Source organism: Esox lucius, chromosome 1, assembly GCF_011004845.1.
Source record: "Esox lucius isolate fEsoLuc1 chromosome 1, fEsoLuc1.pri, whole genome shotgun sequence".
Lineage (NCBI taxonomy): Eukaryota > Metazoa > Chordata > Actinopteri > Esociformes > Esocidae > Esox > Esox lucius.
In genome coordinates, this window is record NC_047569.1 from 11,883,275 (window position 1) to 11,905,740 (window position 22,466).

General features: G+C 40.6%; 3 protein-coding genes across 3 annotated transcripts; all 3 read left to right on the plus strand.

Moving 5' to 3' along the window:
• Positions 1-7,758: 7,758 nt before the first annotated feature.
• LOC105024080 (sarcolipin) lies at positions 7,759-8,654 on the plus strand. Its single transcript, XM_010893751.3, has 2 exons — positions 7,759-7,836; positions 8,154-8,654. The coding sequence occupies exon 2, from the start codon at positions 8,261-8,263 to the stop codon at positions 8,357-8,359; it is 99 nt and encodes a 32-aa protein (XP_010892053.1). The 5' UTR covers positions 7,759-7,836; positions 8,154-8,260; the 3' UTR covers positions 8,360-8,654.
• Positions 8,655-13,496: 4,842 nt separating this feature from the next.
• LOC105024081 (sarcolipin-like) lies at positions 13,497-14,732 on the plus strand. The gene is made up of 2 exons (XM_010893752.3): positions 13,497-13,578; positions 13,873-14,732. Exon 2 carries the CDS (start codon positions 13,971-13,973, stop codon positions 14,067-14,069), a length of 99 nt encoding a protein of 32 aa, XP_010892054.1. The 5' UTR covers positions 13,497-13,578; positions 13,873-13,970; the 3' UTR covers positions 14,070-14,732.
• Positions 14,733-17,570: 2,838 nt separating this feature from the next.
• Positions 17,571-19,052, plus strand: LOC105024082 (sarcolipin). Its single transcript, XM_010893753.2, has 2 exons — positions 17,571-17,774; positions 18,083-19,052. Exon 2 carries the CDS (start codon positions 18,186-18,188, stop codon positions 18,282-18,284), a length of 99 nt encoding a protein of 32 aa, XP_010892055.1. The 5' UTR covers positions 17,571-17,774; positions 18,083-18,185; the 3' UTR covers positions 18,285-19,052.
• The last annotated feature ends 3,414 nt before the right edge of the window (positions 19,053-22,466 follow it).

Below are 22,466 nucleotides of genomic sequence, written 5' to 3' on the forward strand. Positions count from 1 at the left end.
TGTTCCTCTTCAATCTGAGGTTCGACTATCTGCTGAGCCCTCCTTTCCAGTACCTTTGAGTAGACTTTGCCAGGGAGGCTGAGAAGTGTGATACCCCTATAATTGGCACAGACCCTCTAGTCCCCCTTTTTGAACAGGGGAACCACCACCCCGATCCGCCACTCCTTAGGTACTTTCCCCGACTCCCACGCAATGTTGAAGAGGCGTGTCATCCAAGACATCCCCTCCACACCCAAAGCTTTCAACATTTCTGGACGGATCTCGTCAATCCCCGGAGCTTTGCCACTGTGGAGTTGTTTGACTACCTCAGCGACTTCTGCCATGGAGATTTACAATGCTTCCCCATCAGCCTCCAGCTCTGCCTCCACTATAGAGGGCGTGTTAGTGGGATTTAGGAGTTCCTCAAAGTGTTCCTTCCATCGCCCAATTACCTCCTCAGTTGTGGTCAACAGTGTCCCATCCCTACTGTACACAGCTTGGATAGTTCCCCGTTTTCCCTTCCTGAGGTGGCGGACGGTTTTCCAGAAACACCTTGGTCCCTGTCCGAAAGTCCTTCTCCATGGCTTCCCCAAACTCCGCCCACACCGGCTGTTTTGCCTCTTTCACAGCAGAGGTCGCAGTCCTTCGGGTCTGTCGGTACACTGCAACTGTCTCCGGAGTCCTCCGGGATAACATATCCCGGAAGGCCTCCTTCTTCAGCCGGACAGCTTCCCTGACCACCGGTGTCCACCAGGGTGTTCGAGGGTTACCGCCCCTTGATGCACCTAAGACCTTTAGACCACAGCTCCCCGCTGCAGCTTCGGCAATGGAGGCTTTGAACATCGACCACTCAGGTTCAATGCCCCCAACCTCCACAGGGATGCCAGAAAAGCTCCGCCGGAGGTGTGAGTTGAAGATCTTTTGGACAGGGGTCTCCTCCAGATGTTCCCAGTTCACCCGCACTACCCATTTGGGTTTTCCCGGTCTGTCCAGAGTTTTCCCCCACCCCCTGATGCAACTCACCACCAGATGGTGATTGGTTGACAGCTCCCCCCCTCTCTTTACCCGAGTGTCCAAAACATGCGGTCTCAGATCCGATGACACGGTCACAAAATCAATCATCGACCTTCGGCCTAGGGTGCTCTGGTACCACGTACACATATGAGCATCCTTATGTTCGAACATGGTGTTCATTATAGATAATCCATGACTAGCACAGAACTCTAACAACAAACGACCACTCAAGTTCAGATCCGGGAGGCCGTTCCTCCCTATCACACCTCTCCAGGTGTCTCCATCATTGCCCACTTGTGTGTTGAAGTCCCCCAGCAGAATTATGGAGTCCCCTACCGGAGCCCCATACAGGACTTCATTCAAGGTCTCCAAGAAGGCCAAATACTCCGAACTGCTGTTCGGGGCATATGCACAAACAACAGTCAGAGATCCCCCCCCCCCCCACAACTCGTAGGCGTAGGGAGGCAACCCCCTCATCCACTGGGGTAAACTCCAACATAGCGGCACTCAGCCGTGGGCTTATGAGTATCCCAAACCCGCCCGCCGCCTCACACCCTGGGCAACTCCAGAGAAATAATAGTCCAGAACCGAGACTGTGTGTGGATGTAAGCCCCACCAGATCTAACTGATAGCGATCCACCTCCCTCACGTCCCCAGAGCCCACCCCTGCTGCCCAGGTCTGGTCCGTCGAGGACCCTGGCCTTCACTGCCACCCATATGGGACCGCACCTGACCCCAGCGGTTCCTCCCATGAGTGGTGGGCCCATAGGATGGAGAGGGGGGTGCCACGTTGCTTTTTCGGGCTATGCCCGACCGGGCTCCATGGCAAACCCGGCCACCAGGTGCTCGCCGGCTCTCTCTCTCTCTGGGCCTTGCTCCAGACGGGGGCCCGGGCTTCCTCTGGGCAGGGTAACTCCTCCTCTTCCTCATTTGTACATTCCTCATTTGGTATTTTGAACCATTCTTAGTCTGGCTCCTCCCCTGAGACCACTTTGTCATGGGAAGCCCTATCAGGAGCACTAAGGCCCGGACAACACAGCCCTCAGGTTCACACAAACCTCTCCACCACGCCCGGACAACACAAATCTCTCCACCACGATAAGGTGATGGCTCCCGGTGAGGCTCAATGGAAATGACTCAATGGATATGAAATGCATATTGACTCACACAGAAAAAATCTATTCTATACTCTGCAGTGAATATATTCTAGGAAATGTTCAGGAGACTCTATAGATTGATTATATGTAAATAAATCAAAGGGCACTGTATATTTGCAATTGTTAAAATTGCAACTTTACTTTACAGAGTTTGCTTTTCCAGCGTAATTTGAATCTACAGACTCTCCTGAACATTTCCTACCTATGTATCCCAGGTACAGGGTTTGCTTTGGTTGCTGAAAAGGGTGTGGAAAATATTGTGTTTGCTGGATGTAGCACACCCATCCAAAACACATTTTATTTGGTTAGTAGACACTCTCCTTAAACATTTCCTACATTACATTCACTGCAGTGTATAGAGTATTTTTTGCTCTATGATGCAAATATGTATCCCGTGTACAATATATTATAATGTGTTGCAATGGGGGACGAGGTGGAAAATATAGTGTTGCTGGATTTAGAGCAAAGAGCCCATATATAACTAATGAGCACCAAAACATTTACAAGAATTAAATCATAGGATTGATCAACTCATTTTTAAAATATGAAATGTTTACAACAGTAGTTCACTCTCAATGAACTACTCTGAATGTGCTCCAACTTAGAATAATGAAAGTGACAACAGGTGCACCGGAGAGGCAACAGCAAGACAACCCCCAAAAAGGGAGTGGTTTTGCAGGTGGTGGTCACAGACAATTGGTCTCTCCTTATCCTTCCGGGCAGAGTTTTCTCCAATTTTGTGTTTTGCTAGTGTCCTTGTTATGACTGGTAGCATGAGGCGGTACCTGCAGCCCATTCAAGTTGCACAGGTAGTACAGCTCTTCCAGGATGGCACATCCATACATGCCATCGCAAAAAGGTTTGCTGTGTCTCCCAGTACAGTCTCAAGAGCATGAGATACCAGAAGACGGGCCATTACACAAGGAGAGCTGGACAGGCCGTAGAGGGGCATCAACCCAGCAGCAGGACTGATATCTGCTCCTTGAAATGGAGGAGGACTGCCAGAGCCCTACCAAATGATCTCCAGCGGGCTTCTGTGTTCATATTTCTGACCAACCTGTCAGAAACAAACACCATGAGGCTGGCATGAGGGCCCAACGTCCTCTGGTAGGACCTGTGCTCACAGCCCAGCACCGTGCAGCTCGATTGGCATTAATCAGAGAACACCAGAATTGGCAGGTCCGCCATCGGTGCCCAGTTCTCTTCAAAGATGAGAGCAGATTCACACTAAGCACATTTGACAGATGTCAAAGTGTCTGGGGACACTGTGGTGAATGTTATGATGCCTGCAACATCATCCAGGCCAGAGTGTGTAGGCAGTTCCTGTATGATGAAGGCATTGATGCCATTGACTGGCCCTGCAAGTTGGAACAGCCTGTGATTTAAAATGCTTACTTAGATTTTCGGTGTGAGTTTAAATCCAGCCCTCAGTTTGTTAGTGATTTTGGTTTCCGTTGGCTGTTGTTATGTCATTTTGTTTTCAACAAATTACACAATGTACAGTAAATATTTTGATGTTTAACATATTTTGTTCATCAAGACCTGCTGTGATTTGAGTGTTCCCTAATTTTTTTGTGCAGTGTAGTTAAATCATATTAGCTTGGGTGATATAAGCTAGGGTGTAGAGCAGAGCAACTAAAATGTCTGTTGGGATCCAAAATAATGAATGGATTTCTCCAATTTAATTTTGCACAGCATGGCATACTGTAGAACAAAGGTCAAACAGAACAACTTTGTATGTGTTTTTTGCATTCCTTCATTTTGTGGGTGTGATCTTAGTTTTACTATGTATGTGGGAACCCCCACAAAGATAGCAAACCTAACAATTCAGTCTACACAATATTTCTTTTAGCTGGTCCCGATAAGGAGGAAGTATGTTTAAAGCATGTAGGGTTAAGATTTAGAGTAAAATTTACAATTGAAGTTAGAGTTGGGGGTAGCTTTATGTTTAGAGATGAATGGGTAAAGAAGTGATTAGTTTAAGTTTAGGCATAACTGTTAGGGTTAGGTTAACATTAGGGGTAGGGTTAGGATTGGGGTTTGTATATAGGGAAAATAGTGAATAATTTTTCTGGTCCTCACAAGGATGCAAAAATAAACGTGTGTGTGTGTTTGTGTGTGTGTTTGTTTACGTGCGTCAGAGGTAAATTTGGCTCAGCACCTCTGACAGCTGCATTTGGAGGAGTCCAAAATAGAGCAAACAGGATTACCCTAAATTGAGGAGGCATGGCGATGTCAACAGGCGCCTGACTACCATTCCATGCATTGTGATGGGTTGTGTATTTGTTGTGTTCTTTAGTGCCTACAATATGAAGTTAAAACTTTAATGTGTGTAGTTGTGTCTTTGCTACCATACTCCTAGAAGCTATTTTGGGGAGAATAGCCAGAAAGCATTTATTGTACATTAATATTCCTGTGAATATTTCTCATATTTCCACTCAAATAAGGATGAGATTTGCAGCCAATTGGTAGAGCAAGTTCATATTAAACTACTAAAAGGGCACTATGTAATTAAACATTTCGCCTTGTAACGAGATTGCTTGGAATCATTTCTTTTACTTTCATTACTTGGTGCAACACACAAAAAAATTTGTGCACATGCATAAAGATGACCCAAAGACAAATCCCAGTCGTGACTTTCAAGGCAAAGCCATTGTGTTGAGCTAGCTGGGAGACCCACCTGCCATGACAAAATAACCTAGCTGAACTCTGAACACACTGATTCTCTGCTCTTCAGGTGTTCTCTGCTCTTTCTAGGCGTGTGCTGGATCAACCCGCCACTTCCTCTAGGCCTATTTGGTCACGTGCACCTAGCAATCAGCGTGGGAAGGAATGAGAGTCCTATGTCATTCTTTTCAGTGCACGCTCAAGGTGGTGAAACAACCCAATGGCCAGGCCAGCAGGTGCTGTTGTTTCACTGTTCAAGCATTCTGACTGATTCAAAGGTAGTTCGCCCTCCATTGAGCATAGTGCACAGAACTTTGGAGTCATTGAGCACGGTGCACAGAACCTTTGACTATAACAGGTATGCCAAGATGCGCAATTACCATCCCATAAAAGGTGAAACATGACCGCCATTCAATTGGTGCAGAGAAGAATTTTCCTTCGCAGAACCAGACATTTCCCACAGTAAAAGCCTATCTTCTATTTATTTCAGCATGCCAAGTGTGATTTCACGGAGCAACACCAGGGGTGCACTCTAGGTCTTTGGGTTTTGGCAGGTGCGGTACCTGGGACCTGATCATGTGCTTTAGAAATGTTTTGTCCTTAAAATCCTCTCTTTTAAAAACATTTACTCCTGGCACTAGTGCCAGCCAAGCATGTAATAAATCTCCACAAATTATCAGTTATTCCCTCCTGCAATTTATGTATTAAACCTTGGATTTTGACCTTTTTACTTGGATGTCTGAGATTATCTGATCTGAATGGATGTATATTATATTATTAACCTGAACAAAGGAATAACAGAGCGGTCCAAACCATTGTCTCCCTAGTAAAGATGTCCGCACAAGGATACTGGGTTTCGGTCAACTTGCTATCACTTGAAATCAAAGAGCATGTTGGCCTCCAGTCATCCCTGTCTGCTTCGGGACATGCGTCTTAAACAGCTGGCAACAGGGCAAAAAAGTGGGTTCTCTACAAGAGAGCACATTGCTTTTCAGTCGCCCATATCCAGGAATATGGGATTTAAAAATGAAAGTTCATAAGCAAAGTCATGAGATTACAAAACAGTGAGTTCATGAGCAAATCCTTCTCTTGTAACCTGTGTTCAGGCAGGGACACTGTTTTTGGACTGTATGTAAAAGACAAGAGGGGGAGTACTTTTGTGCAAAACTTTTTGCTTTTTGTAGCTCCATTCAAAATTATCCATGAGGGCTGGGCTTGGCAAGGAACATACATCCCAACAGGCTGACGTTATATGCTCTTGCCTGATCAGAAGGTATGGCACGCCAACCCAAGTTATGACCCTTTTCTTAGGGAAGAATGTGTTGTTCCATTTATGATTCATAAAATCCTATTATAATTATGGGAGATACAGTGGGGAGAACAAGTATTTGATATACTGCTGATTTTGCAGGTTTTCCCACTTACATAAAATGCAAATTAATTATTTAAAAATCATACATTGTGATTTTTGTTTCAGATTCCGCCTCTCACAGTTGAAGTGTACCTATGATAGAAATTACAGACCTCTACATGCTTTGTAAGTAGGAAAACCTGCAAAATCGGCAGTGTATCAAATACTTGTTCTCCCCACTGTAGGTCATTGTTCATGATATTCCCTACATTTAGGTAAGACATTTGACCAGATTTCATTGACAGCAAGATAAGTCATCAAAGAACGCACAATCAAACAATTTAGAGACGAGTGAGACAATATATGTTTTGGATTTAAACAAAGGTAATTTCTGGAATACTGTTTATCAAAGTTATACACAAATGCAATTTGACTTATGTGATTTGGTAGAGCACTCAGATGTGTTACATGAACACAGCTGTTTGGTCAGATGGAGGGGTTCCCCCCCGACCCACACCAATATGTCTTTCAGACTAGTGAGTGGGCTTAGGACAGATATGGGCTTTGTTAACATGCACACAAATGTGCAAACACATACACACACAGACAAAAAAAGCACACATAGCAGTGCAATTTTGTATTGAAGACTCATATAGTTTGGTGGTTTTGCTTGAAGTCTGCTCCAGCACTGTATTTGCCTGTCCTCTGGATCTTTCTATGTTCAAGGAAACAACACGTGGGCAACGTACAAAACACAAACTAAATTAGAAACAAGAACATAATTGGTAGTTCCATGAAGAGACAGTCCCTAAGATTACAATAATCCTCTAGCAATGCCTGGGATGAGACCAGCTGCAAGATCCATCTGTGACCCGGGTGAGTGAGCCTGTGTGCATGCCGGCCTGTTTAAAGGTAAAGTTCAGCAGCAGATTTGTAGTAAAACTGCACTTATTAAGCAGCTGTTGAGTGTGCAAATAGCTGTGTGGTTAGCTGTTGTGCTCTGTCACAAGTTATCCAGTAATTTATTACCTCACTCATTTTTACATTTTTTTTAACTATTGTTGTAATTTCTAAAATGAATGACAGGGAGCAAGATAAACACCAAGGCACAACAATAACAACTGATAAGCCATTATAAAAACCTGTATGGAAAACTCAATTGCCAGAGTATGGTTAAGCAGACCACACATGCCTGTTTGGCGACAGAGGATCAAGCCCTGAATCGGCTGTCTGTGCCTCTAAATCCATTCTTTGCCTCTTGATATCTATCTACCAGTCCGGACCTTGGTTTGTTCAATCAGGAAACATTTTAATCAAAAATAGAAAAGTGTAAAGGAATTAAAATCTACAAAAACTAGAAGGACCATCGGAACCATATACAGTAACTGCTTGGAATGGATCTGCTTGGGCCTTTATAAATAACATGCACGTCCCCATATCAACTGGGCTCTGCCCCTTAACAGTAGAGTAGGTGTGTGTCAGATTCCATCATCATGGCCAAAACATCCAGGAGCTGAATCTGAACCGTGGGCGGTCCAGTGGCAGTGGACTACTTTAAGGTGGATCCTGGGCCTCAAGACTAAAGACAAAAAGACAAAGAACTCAGACGAAAAGCAGAAGGCTAGAGAGAAGCAGTATCTGTCAGACCCACGCACCAGACCCATCCAGGTAAATCGTTACATTTATACTAGTACGGTAGTGTAGATAGATAAGGATGTGTCATCCATGTTACTGTCAAGCTACTCTAAATAAATTGCAACTAGATGAAGGGAAGGAGCTGGGGTAAAGAGACAGCCAGACTTTTAGTGGCCTTGGGGCACCTCTGTCAAATGCCAGATGGACTTGGCAACCTTTGGTCTGGTGGGCTACTCTAAATGGTGAATTAAGTAAAAAACTGTATAGACCATGATTGTAGTCAGACCGATGGGATGCACATTTAATTTGTCACCAGCAAATTCAAAGTACATTTCTTCATCCCATTTCAGGTCTTCAGAGGCCCTCTCCGACAGAGAGACCAGTCTTCCCAAAAAAGGGACAAAGACCCACATCCTTCTTATCTAATCACCTTCCTATTCACCCCTCTCTGGGCAGAATGGACCGGAGTGTGCAGGAGCTTTTTCTGAACTTCATGCTAGTCTTAGTCACTTTGCTGCTCATGTGGCTACTAGCCAAGACCTACCAGGATGCCTGAACCACCAGGGAGAAAATTACAGTATTGAGGAATGGGGTGAATTAGGTGTTTTGTTACAGTCCAGCGACTGCTGATGTAAAGGATCATTGTAACTTACAGGTTCAAATCCGGGCTGAGACACAAGACTCTGATGCAGAGTGACCCAGCAACTGGTTTTAGCTGGAGGGCCACATCTAGATTTAAAATTTCAACGGAAGGCAGCTCAGATGTCAAATAAAATTTTCAGGCCAGAAAAAGGGTAGTTATTTGGAAATATATAGGTTCATTTACATTTGGACCTGTAGTGTATTTATGGTGTGTTCATTCAGACATTTCACTGTTTACTAGTGCTCTACATACCTTCGTCTTACACATTTCAACAGATAGACATAAATTGACATGAAGTACATCTCATTTTAATTCTTCATACACTGTCAATGTGAATCTAAAACGAATTAAGTTATTACAAATGAAAGGTATATTTTTACTGCTTTAGCCTAGCTCTGTCTGCTAAAAATGACATGTAGTTACTCACTTCTCCCTCTTAGAGGGACTGTTGTGTTAAAGAAGATATGGCAAGCATTCTGTTCATACCTTTTACAACAATATAACTGTTTTACCTTGTATGTTCCTGTTGTTAGAGGAATCCAGAATTATTTTTTAAATGCTACATGTATACAAAGCAGGCCGAAAAAAATATTTTGAGAATTATATAATGATGAAACGTAATAAACACAGATATACATATAAACAGCCTGGAATTGAATATTTTATGTACACCATATTGGCTGTGTGCCTAAATTCAGTTTAATTTTATTAGACAAAAGAGGATTGATCACAGGAGTGATTAGACTGTACAACATGATAACAGCAATATGTTTACTTTTGAAAATACAGTGCCATAATGAATTATTGACACCTTAGATGAAGATTGTCATTGTTGTTTCTTACCTTGATCTTACAATAAAAAAAAACATAAAGTAAGTGTAATAATTGTAATTTTAAAAAACAGCACAACAAAAAATGACTTTTATTTAAAACAAATTGTATGAACAAAATCGAGTTGATTTATATTCTGATCAAAACTATCACTTGTTTCACTGGGATATGAATATGAGGTGGCAAAGCCAAAATTCCCTTGGTCATCCATCAACATGGGAAACTGAAATGAGACATACGTTTGTTGATCTTCACACATCAGGCAATGATTATGAAAAGATAGTTACACACCTGAAAATACCCATCTTTGCTAATAGAGCAATAACTAAGAAATGTAAATCAACTGGAGCTGTGATTAATCTGCCTGGAATAGGACACATTTTTAGGTTGCCCCCCAGCCCAGTGAGAAAGATGCTTCAAGTGGTCAAACATCTCCAAAGATCACAGTTGGAGAATTGCAGAAGTTGGTTACATCTTACTGACCATAAAGTCAAGCTTTTGCTATGGCCATCATAGTCCTCTGACCTAAATCTCTTTCAAAACCTGTTGGGTGAGCTGATGAGGAAAGTCCAGAAGCAGGGGAAAAGGAGCATGAACAAAGTACTAAATGCAGGGGTGCCAATAATATTTTACTTTTTAATGGAATTAATACAATTTGTTTGACTAGAAGCCACCAAAAATAATTGGGCAATTTTTTTAGCATCATGTTTAGTACTTCATTGCAAATTCTTTGCATTTCACGACTGCCTGAAGTATGCGACCTTTAAAAATCCTCTGTGTCTGGGTGTCTTCCCGGGTGAAGCTCTGTCAGGCTTGTACTGCAACCATCTTCAGTTCCAGCATGTTTCAAAAATGTGTCTTTTCAAAAACCTATTCACTCAGTCATTGTCATAGAGTCAACAATGAATTCCATAATGTCCCTTGAGCCGATAGTGAAAGACTGTCAAAAAGCTGAACTAAACATGGATCTTACAACTGGACCATGATCCAAAACACACAAGCAAAACTACAACAGAATGATTCAACAAGCAGAAATGGTGGGTTATGGCAGCCCTGAACTAGCTCACCTGATTCAACGGTTAAGGGTTTGTTAATAAGTTAATGAGTTGATTCAGGTGAGTTAGCTCTGCGATACATCTAATAGATGAAATGGCTGGGGGGCCCCATGACAGGTTTGGGAACCACTGGGTTATGGGATGGCAGAGGTAAACCAGACCTTATTCCAATCAAAATGCTGTTGGGGCACTTGAACTGGACCATGTATGCATAACAGCCCTCGAACATGACAGTTGATGCAGTACTGTAAAGAATAGGGGCAAACATTCCTACTAGTCAATATACAGTTGTGCTCATAAATTTGCATACCCTGGCAGAAATTGCGAAAGTTTGGCTTTACTTTTAAAGTTTGATTTAGAAAAAAAACTTTTATTTAAAGAGAGTGATCATATGAAGTAATTTATTATCACAGAGTTGTTTGGGTCATTTTTAAATTATAATGATAACAGAAATCACCCAAATGGCCCTGATGAAAAGTTTACATACCCTTCCATGTTTGGCCAGACACACAAGTTGACACACACACTTTTTAAATTGCAATTAGTGTCTGTGAATAAATAGTCAATGAGTTTGTTAGCTCTCACGTGGATTCACTGAGCAGGCTAGATACTGAGACATGGGAAGCAGAAAAGAACTGTCAAAAGACCTGTGTAACAATGTAATGGAAATGTATAAATATGGAAAAGGATATAAAAAGATATCCAAAGCCTGTCAGTACTGTTCAATAATGATGGGCAATTGAGGCTTTCTGAAGAATTTGAGGCTTTCATCAAAATGGTTCAAAAATCGGTTTGATTTCTCTAGGTTTTGAAACTCACTGCACCTGTTAGTCAAGAATAAATATCCAATGTTGAATGATCATATATACGTCTTTTCCATATTATCCAACATAACTTCGTAGCACAGTGGTTAGGCATGTGCTTTTGGTGGATATTAGGATTTGTTCAGAATAAACAAACACTACATGATTTTCTTGTCTTCACCTGATGAAAAAGTCAGTTATCGTCACCTATATTGATAGTTATTATATCAATGTCATCCATGAATGGCTAATAAGCTGTTAAAATGGCCTGTGAAGCATTGTCCTGCTGGAAAACCAATTATCGTTGGGGAACATTGTCAGAGCTGAAGGAAGCAGGTGTTCTTCCAAGATAACATTGTACTTGGCTTGATTCATGCATCCTTCACAAAGACAAATCTGCTCGATTCCAGCCTTGCTGAAGCATCCCCAGATCATCATGATCCTTCACCAAATTTCACAGTGGGTGCGAGACACCGTGGCTTGTAGGACTCTCCAGGTATCTGTCTAACCATTTGACGACCAGGTGTTGGGCAAAGCTGAAAATGTTACTCGTCAGAGATGACCTTACTCCATTCATCTACGGTCCAATCCTTATGGTCTTTTGACAACTTCAGTCTGGCTCTTTGCTTCTCATTGATGAAGGACTTTTGTCTAGCTTTGATCTAGCTTTTGTCTAGCTTTTGACTTCAGCCTTGATCCTAGGAGCCTTTTTCGAACCATCCTCGCTGTGCATTTAACCCCAGCTGCTGTTTGCCGACATTCAAATTCGAGTTGACGGTCATCTCGGTCATTTTCGCCCTCTGACACTCTGTAGCTTTTTTGTCCCCCATGTCTGTTGCTTGACCTTGTTCTTATGAATCGCCATCTTTGAAATTTCCAGGATGGAAGCATCCTGACGCTCACTGTATCCCTCTGCCAGTAAAGCCAGAATTGAACCATTATTTTCCTCACTCATAGAAATTCTTTTCAACTCTTTTGTCATGCTGAATAGTTATTTTTTTTAATTTAAATTACCTTTGAGGTACTACTGTTTTAACCATCTAGCTGGTCCTATTGCAAGGGGATATTGATGACCACAGCAGTGGTTTTTATACTTTTCCTCATTAAATTAGATTTGGTTCAGGTGATCACTTAATCAGTGCATCATTAAGTAAAATGAGGTGTGCCTGTGTTGGAACTTAACAGACATTTGAATGGAATGGCTGCCATACATGTAGAGATGCGGATTTAAGAAAAATTAGGAGTGGTCTCTTAATTCTTTCCAGAGCTATATATGCTGAGACAGAGTCTGTGTGTTCATTAATGTTCCCATCAAGTGCATCACAGAAAATCTGCCAATCATTTGTTCCAAAGCAGTCCTGTAAAGCAGTAATGGATCCCTCATTCCAGTGTTGAACTCTCTGAGAAACCGTTTTATATTGTTTTATGTGTTCTCTAAAGGATGGGAGGAGCTAAATGGTCCAATGGTCAGCCTTACCAAATGCGCGGCGGGGAGTTTGTAGCGATTTCGTATTTGTGAATAACAATGGTCAAGAGTCTGATCACCACGGGTAGGGAAGTTAATGTGCTGGTGGTATTTCGGCAAAACTTTTCTCATACTTGCCCTTTTGAAACAGCCAACAACAATGAAAACTGCCACAGGGTGAGCGTCCTCAAGACTGTTTATTACTCCGTATAGGTCTTCCAGCATCCACGTTTTATCCACCTGCGGGGGTATGTAGACTGCAGTGATCATAGTGGAGCTGAATTCCCGTAGGAGGTACTGAAGAAGGGTTGTATCTCTACAGCAGCACTTACATGTATTATATGACAATTTATATTTTCACCTATTTACACTAGAACAAAATGTATATCCAACAAAAATCTTATTTAAAGTTATTTTTCAACAACAATATTAAACTCAGTTTAAAAATGTTCAGAACTGACAGCCATTTGGATTATGGAGAATCAAACTGTACTATCACTATCTGTGACCCTAAACCCATTCTATACCTTTTGACCTCTATCTACCAAACTGGTACTATCATTTGTTCTATAATCATAACTTTTTTTTGTAAAGGGAACAAAATCTGAAAAACACTGTCATAGGGACCATATACAGTAACTGCTGCTTGAAGTGTTATACTCATTTTGTAATGGATCCTCTGGGGCCTTTATAAATAACACACACGTACCCATATCCCCTTGCCTCTGCCTGTTGTCAGTGGAGGAGCCTGTGTCAGATTTCTGGGCTCTGCCCCTAGTCAGTTGAGTAGCCTCTGTCAAATTCCTTCATTATAGCCAAAACTTCCATAAGCTGACTCTGACCTGTGGGCGGTCCATTGGCAGTGGGCTACTTTAGGGGTGGATCTTGGCCCTGAGGACTGCAGACAGAAGACAGAACTCTGAGATCCAGATCAGAAGTCTAGAGAGCAACAGTGACCCACGCATCAGACCAAGCAAGGTAAAAACTTTATACTATCGAGAAAGGCACAGTAGATAGATAAGAATATATCTGTCAGCTGCTGTCTTACTTTAAAGAAAGTGCAATATGAGAAAGGGTAGGACATAGAGGAAAGACCCAGGCAGATACGAAGTGACCATGGGGCAATTCTGGAAAATCCCAGATGGGCTGGGCCATGTTTAGTCAAATGGGCACTGCTAAATACAGAAATGTTTGCAGAAATACATAGATGACAAGACCAATAAGATAATCAGTCACCAGAAAATTCACAGAAAACCTCTTTCCCCATTTTAGATCTTTAGAGGCCCTACCCGACAGTTACCTGTCCTCCCAACCAAGGTGTGAAGACCCATATCCTTCTCGTCCCTCCTATTTATCCCTCTCAGGACAGAATGGACCGGACTTTGCAAGAGCTTTTTCTGAACTTCATGCTAGTCTTAATCACTCTGCTGCTCATGTGGCTACTAGCCAAAGCATACCAGGATGCCTGAACAACCCGGGGGAGTGATGCAAAAGTGAGGAATGGGGGAAACTGTATTTCATCGTCCAGGGACTGCAGATGCAAACAATATTGACAGCTTGCTAGTTCAAATCCCGGCTCAGACAAGAAAATCTGGTGTGGAGTGACCCAACAGTTGGAGGGCTGCCTTGTAGTTTAGGGGTGGGCAAACATTTTGGCTAGAGGGCTACATCAGGGTATATCATTTCAAAGTAAGGCAAATCAGATTGGTTTTGTAAACAATTTTTCAGTTAAAATACATGTTCAGGCCACAGAAGTGGCAGTTATAAACTGGAGTGCGTTCATGTTGAGTTACCATCGTATTACCATCTTTCCAGAAATAATGTTTTGCCAGAATAATTTTTTATGAAACCTCTTGCCATATTAGTTTGCCTACCCCTGCCCTAGATACCATTATCGTCCATAAAATGAAGTTAATCAACATCACTTACATTTCATCTGCAACATTCACATTCTGCTTTATCTGAAATCTAAATGAAGTTAATGAATTACATTTGTAAACAGATATAATTTATAGCTTTACTGCTTCAGCATAGTCCTGTCTGCTAAGAAACACATGCAGTTCCTCACACCTGCCTCTTAGGGACTGCTTTTTTAGAGATAACATTCTGTCTACAATAAAAAAAACTGTTGTACCCGGTATGTTTTCTGTTATATTTTTTAACAAATGACACTGAAATATGATACTTTGCAATCATTTATTCATCGAAAATCCACAGAAATACAATTTCTTAGTTGAGAGAAAATAAGTACACCTCTAGCTTTAATGATTTATGTGGCCCCCTTTTGCTGGAATAACTTAATGTAGCTGTTTCTTGTAATTGTCTATCAGTCTCATACATTGATTGGGAGTTTTTTCTGCCAACTCTTCTTTACAGTACTGCTTCAACTGTTTCATGTTTGAGGGCTTTCTTGCATACACTGCCTTTCTTCAAGTCCCCCCCACAACATTTCATTTGGACTGCAATCTGGGCTTTGACTCAGCCATTCCATAACCCACCATGTCGTCTTTTTTACCAATCTGTTGTAGCTTTGCTTACGTTTTTAGGATCATTGTCCATTAGCAAGATCCCTGTTTGATTCAGCTTCAGTTTTTTGATAAATGGCCTCACATTCTCCTCAATAATTCTCTGGTACAATGCAGAATTCATGGTTGACTCGATTGCAAGTTGGCCTGGACCAAAAGCAAAAGTAGTTTTGTTCTTAACCCAGGAGTTGATTGTGAATCAGTCGTATCTTAAAATTCTGTTTTGAGAGCAGATTTCTTCCTTTCTGACTAAATGTAGGCCAAGTTGATGAAGTCACTTGTTTACTCATACTCTTTAACATTGATTGTGACAGGAGGGGCCTATAGATCACTTGATGTTACCCTAGGGTTCTATGAGCATCTTTCGATCAGCTCTTAGACTGAATTTGTGGGACGTCCTGTCCAATGTAGATTGCTAGTGGAAATTTCCTCATTTTTAGATGATCGGTTGGACAGTGGAATGACCACAAATTGCTTGGAAATGGCTTTATAACCCCTTCCAGATTGATGGGCAATAATCATTCATCAGATGGCCTTGAATTGTTTTCTAATCATTACCTTTATTTAACCAGGTTAACAGATTGAGAACCAGTTATTATTTACAGTGATGACCTGGCCAAATGCATAACAATTGCAAGAAAATGCTCAGTTACACATCAATACAATCAACACTACCTTGAATCAATAATATACACCATGTGAGGCAATACTTTCAGATGAGTAAAGAGCTTAGTTGCTCACTGTATGAGTTGATACATACAGTGAACTCCAGAGGTATTTGGACACTGACATTTATTTGGCTCTGCATTCCTGTACTTGGACAGAAATAATGTGAAATGGTACAATGACTACAGGGTTAAGTGCAAACAGTCAGCTTTAATATAATTAATTGGTTCAGAATCACTGAAAAATGGTATCACTAATTGTAGCGCTATATATAACTTTTGGACAAAAACATTTGTACAAAATAAAGGAGTCATGATGTAAAATAAAGGAGTCATATTTATTACTTAGTTGCCTATCTTTTTCATGCAATGATTGTTTTCTGCAGTTCAACTGGCAATGTCTTCTGTGAATGGTATTACTGACACATCCATATCTACCTCCTGGAGAGTACTGCTGATCTGTTGGGTGATCTTTTTTGGTCACCCACTTTAAAGGTCTTCTTTGGTCAACCAGGTTGTATTGCATTGCTGAGCTCACCAGTGCTTGCTTTCTTCTTATTAAAGAAAGAACTATGTTTATTGATCAGAATTTGTTTGGGGTGCTTACAAAACCACATTCTATAATGCATAACTTTTATTAACCAACCAATTTCTGTTGTCAAATCTAAAAGCTGCATCATGTCTCTTCTCATTTAGTTTCACAAAAATACGCTATCATCTCTGCCATGTGCATCTCCCTTGGGTGTTAAACCTACGCTGGTGCAGACAAGGTTGCATTTGTGGCACATATTCCTCCCAATTCATCAGGCCACACCCAACTGGGAGAGGAGGCTTTGGCTGTGTGGCTCTAGATGGCTCAATGGGTGGCTCTGGATTGGTCTGTTCTTTGGAAAACTTGGGAACAGATATACAATTTTAGAATTTCTGAAAAACATGAAGTAAGGTGATCAGGAAATCGTTCTATACGATCTTCTGTGAAGAAAAGAGCGTAAACATTCATGTTTTTCCCTCCTGCTGTGTTGTGTCTGATCCTGTCCGTTTTGTTGTAAGGAGATGTACATCCTCCTTAGAGTCTTACCTTTCTGGAATTGAGTCATAATATTTTATAGATTAAACCTTTTAAAGGTTAAATTTTTAGGAAGAAAACGAAAACTGCATTTCGCAGCTCCTTGAGTTTACTCACATAACTGCTATCAACATGAAGGAAGCAGAAATAACTAAATTTTTTAATGTGCAAATAGATGTGAGGCTGTGACAGTTAGGTTCTGATTTAACAAAATGAATATTGTTGTTTCTAAAATGAATACTCCATAACAGGGAGTGAGATAAACAAAATGTTTTTTTGTTATTACAAAGTTAAAATAAACTACTGTAACTCTTTCAATACAAGACACACTAAATACTGATAAGCCACTATCAAACTATGCGTGTAAAAATAATAAATTACCAGTGTCAGGATAGGCAGACCAATACATAACTGTTAGGCAATGGAGAATCTAACCCTACCTCGGCTGTCTGTGTCTATAAATCACTTTTGTTCCTCAAAATGGGTATCTACTAAAGTGACCATAAAATGTTTTTGAAATTAGTGAAAGGATCAAAATCAAAACAAAACCATATACAGAAACTGCTTGGAGTGCTATCCTCAATATGTAATCGATCTGCTGGGGCCTTTATAAATAACACACACGTCCCCATATCTCCTTAGCTATGCCCCTCGTCCGTCGTGGAGTCTGTGTCAGATTCTTGGGCTCTGTTCCTTGCGAGTGGAGGAGTCTGTGTCAGATTCCGTCGTTATGGCCGAAACATCCAGAAGCTGAATCTGAACTGTGGGCGGTCCATTGGCAGTGGGCTACTTTAGGGGTGGATCTTGGCCCTCTGTACAACAGACAGAAGACAGAACTCTGAGATCCAGATCATTAAATTAGACTGGACCAGTGACCCACACACCAGCCTTTAAGACCTGCGCACCACACCAAGCCAGGTAAAACATCTGACATTATACTTTCCACAAAGGGACTGTACATAGATTATGAACTGTCTTTGAAATTACTTTCTTACTTTAAAGAATCATCAACTGAAGAAAATGTAAAGCTTAAGGAAATAGATTTGGGAGTAGCCATGGGACATTTCTGGCTAATCCCAGATGGGCTGGGCCACATTTATTGAAAGAGGCATAGCTAAATTGGGAATTACCTGAAAACACTGTTGTGCACTGAAAATGGTAATGCCAATGGTACAGTTTTAATTTGTCCCAAGTAAATTCAAGATGCACTTCTTCCCCCATTTCAGATACTATCTTCTGTGATCCTTCCCAGACAGAGTGACCTGTCCTTCCAACCAGGTTGTGAAAATCCAGATCCTTCTTGTCTCGTCACACTTCTCTCAGGGCAGAATGGACCGGTCTATGCAGGAGCTGTTTATGAACTTCATGCTGGTCTTAATCACTGTACTGGCAATATGGCTCCTGGCAAAGAAATACCAGGAGGCTTGAGCCACCAGGGGGAGCGATGCAGAATTGAGGAATGGGGAGAACCAAGTGGTACCATACAGACCAGGGAACGCCGATGCAAACAGTCTGACAGCTTACTGATTTGAATCCTAGCTTAGACAAGATTTCAGGTCCAGAGAGACCTGTCAACCGGAGGGTTCATGGAACTGTATTAAATCCAGGGCAGGCAAACATTTTGGTTGGAGGGCCACATCAGGAGTTTGAATTTGGAAGACTGTTCTGATATGTTTTGTAAAAGAATTAGAATTAGTAAAAAACCTTTGGCCAGAAAAAATCGCTGATATTTGAAAATGTATAGGTCTATTACCAATTTGTAAGCATACCAGATTGTTTTATGTTGAGTTAATTCTTTGTCTTATCAGAATTATTGTTTCCTTTTATGCAAACCTCTCGCAGTCCATGGTTAGCCTAGACCTGCCTGATAGATTTCTGTTAATGGACAATAAAGTTAATGAACATTAAGTACTAATCATTTACATTCTGCAACATAGACATTGTGTTGCCTGATAAATTAAGTGAATTAAATAAAATTTGAATCAATAAAATAAAGGGTATATTTTTAGCCTAGTCTAAGAAAAACATGCAATTGAGTACTTCAGCTAAGAATGACATACATTTGCTCACTCTTGTCTCTGAGGGACTGTTGAGTAAATGATGGCAAACATTCTGTTTATACCTTTTACAATAAAATACCTGTTTTAACCTATATGTTTTCTGTTGTTTGAAGTAACAAACATTTTAAATCAGTCATGTGCATCCAATGTAGGATGTTGAATCAATAATAAAAAATAAAATAAAGTATCTCATGTTTTATGTATAATTCCTTATAGTTATCCTAAATTATAGAACATACTCTTGTGTTTGTCCAAATTGTTTATTTAAGATGTAGCAAGGTGGGTAACTAATAGCGATTATAAGTAGGATAAAACTAATTACAGTTCCAAAATATTTGCAATAACAACGAAATTGTGGATTTACAAATAATGATTCCAATGTTGTAGTTCATTAACCATGTCAACTATCATAATATTTTACAGTGGGTATAGAAAATAATCACCCCCCTTTAAAATAATCACATTTTGTTGCTTTGCAGCCTGAAATGAAGACGGACACTGTTTTTGTTTCATTCAGCTGTATCTACTCAGTGCAACTTATAAAATCCAAATGAAAGATATAACACCATGTCAGAAAAAATTAAAAACATAATCACTGAGTTGGAAAAAGGAACACCCCCTTGTTTCAGTATTTTATTGAACCTCGCTTTAACCCCTTGCTTTAATTACAGCCTTTAGTCTGTTGGGATATGTCTCTACTAACTTTGCACATCTAGATGTTGCAATATTTGACCACTCTTCTTTGCAGAACTGCTCAAGTTCAGTTAAATATGATGGTGACAGTTTGTGGACTGCTGTCTTTAAGTCATTCCACAGATTTTCAATGGGGTTTAAGTCCAGGCTCTGACTAGGCCATGCAAGGACATTCACCTTTTTCTCCTTCAGCCACTGTGTAGTCAGTTTTGCTGTGTCATTGTTATGTTGGAAGATAACTCTTCTTCCCATTGACAACCTTCTGGCAGAGAACAGCAGATTTTCTTCAAGAATTTGACAGTATTTTGCCACATCCATTTTTCCTTCTATCCTGACAAGTGCTCCAGTCCCTGCTGCAGAGAAACAACCCCATAACATGATATTACCACCTCCATGCTTTACTGTAAGAATGGTGTTATTTGGATGGTGAGCTGTATTGGATTTTCGCCAGACATATCGTTTGGCGTTGAGGCCAAATAATTCAATTTTACTCTCATCTGACCATAACACCTTTTCCATGTGGCCATAGAATCTACAAGGTGCGTTTTTGGCAAAGCTCAGTCGTAACTGCATGTGGCCTTTCTTGAGGAGTGGCTTTTTTCTTGCAACCCTCCCATACAAGCCACATTTGTGCAGAATTTGTGATATTGTTGTTACGTGCACACAATGACCACTCTTTGTCATGAATTCCTGCAATTGCTTCAGAGTTGCTGTAGGCCTCTTGGTAGCCTCTCTGACCAGTTTCCTCCTGACTCTTTCCTCCAGTTTGGAGCGACGTCTTGACCAAGGGAGGGTCTGTGTTGTACCATTTCTGTAAAAAAAAATTTTTTATGCATCTCCTGACTTGTGCCTGTCCACAACTTTATCCCGGAGATCTTTTGACAATGCCTTGCTACCTATAGATTATTGTTTTCTTCAGTTGCACTACCAAGGACTGAAATGCTTCAGGAAAACCTTGGTTCATGCTAAGCTAATCAAAATGACCACAGCTGATCACAGTTGAAAGTCAGTTGGCTTTGTGTGCTATTGAGAAGGTGATTAACTACACCTGGTTGGGTTTACAAGTCATTTTTAGTGGGGGGGGGTGATTCAGTGACTTTTTCCAACTCAGTGATTCTGTTTTTTAATTTGTAAAAAAAGATTCTGACAAGTTGGTATTATATCTTTCACTTAAATGTTGTAGTTGTAAATACAGCTGAATAAAACAAAAATAGTTTTTGTCTGTTTTCATTTCAGGCTGCAAAGCAACAAAATGTGATTATTTTAAAGGGGGGGGATTTTTTAACATTTGCATATTGTAATGTATTATTTATTCATTAATATTTCATTGTCAGCAGCCAAAGCATTGCAGAACGACCACCTAGGTATTACTGTGTGTCCTTGGATCTCAATGTTCCTGTAGAGTTCATGATGTCACTACATGATTATTCTGACCAAAATAATTAACAATAAGGATATTATAATAAAAAGAATATCTGTCATCTTCAGCTTTGTGGGTTTTGTCTCTTTGGCAAATAAAATACATTCAAAAAACCATTGTAGGGAATGGAGAGTCTGTAACCATAACTGTACAAACAAAAGAATAAGGTTACCGTTGCTACTATTTTGGTTATCTAGCCAACTACCTCCCATATCGTATGAAAGAGGTAGATAATTAGCTAATACATCAGTGTTTTTTAAAACCAGTGTAAAAAAAGGGCACTTCGTTACTAGCGACTGACTGCTTTGGCCTTGTAAATATTGGACAATGGGGTTGGCTAACAACTGAACATGGAACAGATAACGTAAATATGCACATTAATGATGACACTTGGCACATGGGTAGCGATATTTAGCACTTTATTAGCAGCATTTGCACAGAACATTTTACATATTCGCACATTTTCTATGAAGCATTTAGTGATCTAAGTTTTTGAAGATTGATAGTATACTTGTTGAGCAGTAGGAATGTGGGAATATTTGCTTATTTTACTTTTCAATCAGCTAGCTAACGGTATTCAGTGCCGTGGAGAGGCTAGTTAACGTTAGCTAAGTTAAGTAATTACAGTACCGGTAGAGAGGGACAAATGTCATATATCATATGAATATGGCTATAGTCTCCATACAACCTTCTGCTGTTCATCTTCACATTCATATTTTATTCATGGACTACTGAGGAGGTTACAGCCCTCATAGAGTGGAGGGGTATTGCGCAATAGCCAAGTACACATGCATCTCAATCCATATAGGCACGTTCTCTGTCCTCGCAATCTTGCAAGATGTTCTCGCAAGGAAGCTTGGCATGAACGTTCTTCTCAAGGACACAAGTACGTTCTTAGTGTTCTTGGAATTGATAAACAGCTTGTGTTGTTGGTTAGGTCTCACTTCCTGGGTTGCTACCTGTTGGTATGTGCAATTCGTGTTTTTGAATAAAAATCAGTATGCTTTGGCCTCTTTGTTAACTGCATCATCCAGCCGCTAAAGGGTCACTCTAACAACCAGCAACCATGTTAGGTGTGGTTAGGCTCAGAGATGGGCAAAGATACATCAAAATTTATTTTTAAAATAAGATAGCAAATACCTTAATTTTAAGTACAATGGATATAAAAAGTCTACACATCCCTGTTAAAATGCCAGGTTCTTGTGATGTAAAAGAATGAGACAAAGATAAATCATGTCAGAACATTTTCCACCTTTAGTGTGACCTATAACGTGAACAATTCAATTGAAAAACAAACTGAAATCTTTGAGGGGGAAACATTTTTAACTTACAATAACCTGGTTGCATAAGTGAGCACACCCTTAAACTAATACTTTGTTGAAGCACCTTTTGAATTTATTACAGCACTCAGTCTTTTTGGGTAGGAGTCTATTAGCA

Excerpts from the sequence above, each read along its gene's own strand:
- LOC105024080 (XM_010893751.3), top strand. The coding sequence starts at position 8,261 with ATGGACCGGAGTGTGCAGGAGCTTTTTCTGAACTTCATGCTAGTCTTA.
- LOC105024081 (XM_010893752.3), top strand. The coding sequence starts at position 13,971 with ATGGACCGGACTTTGCAAGAGCTTTTTCTGAACTTCATGCTAGTCTTA.
- LOC105024082 (XM_010893753.2), top strand. The coding sequence starts at position 18,186 with ATGGACCGGTCTATGCAGGAGCTGTTTATGAACTTCATGCTGGTCTTA.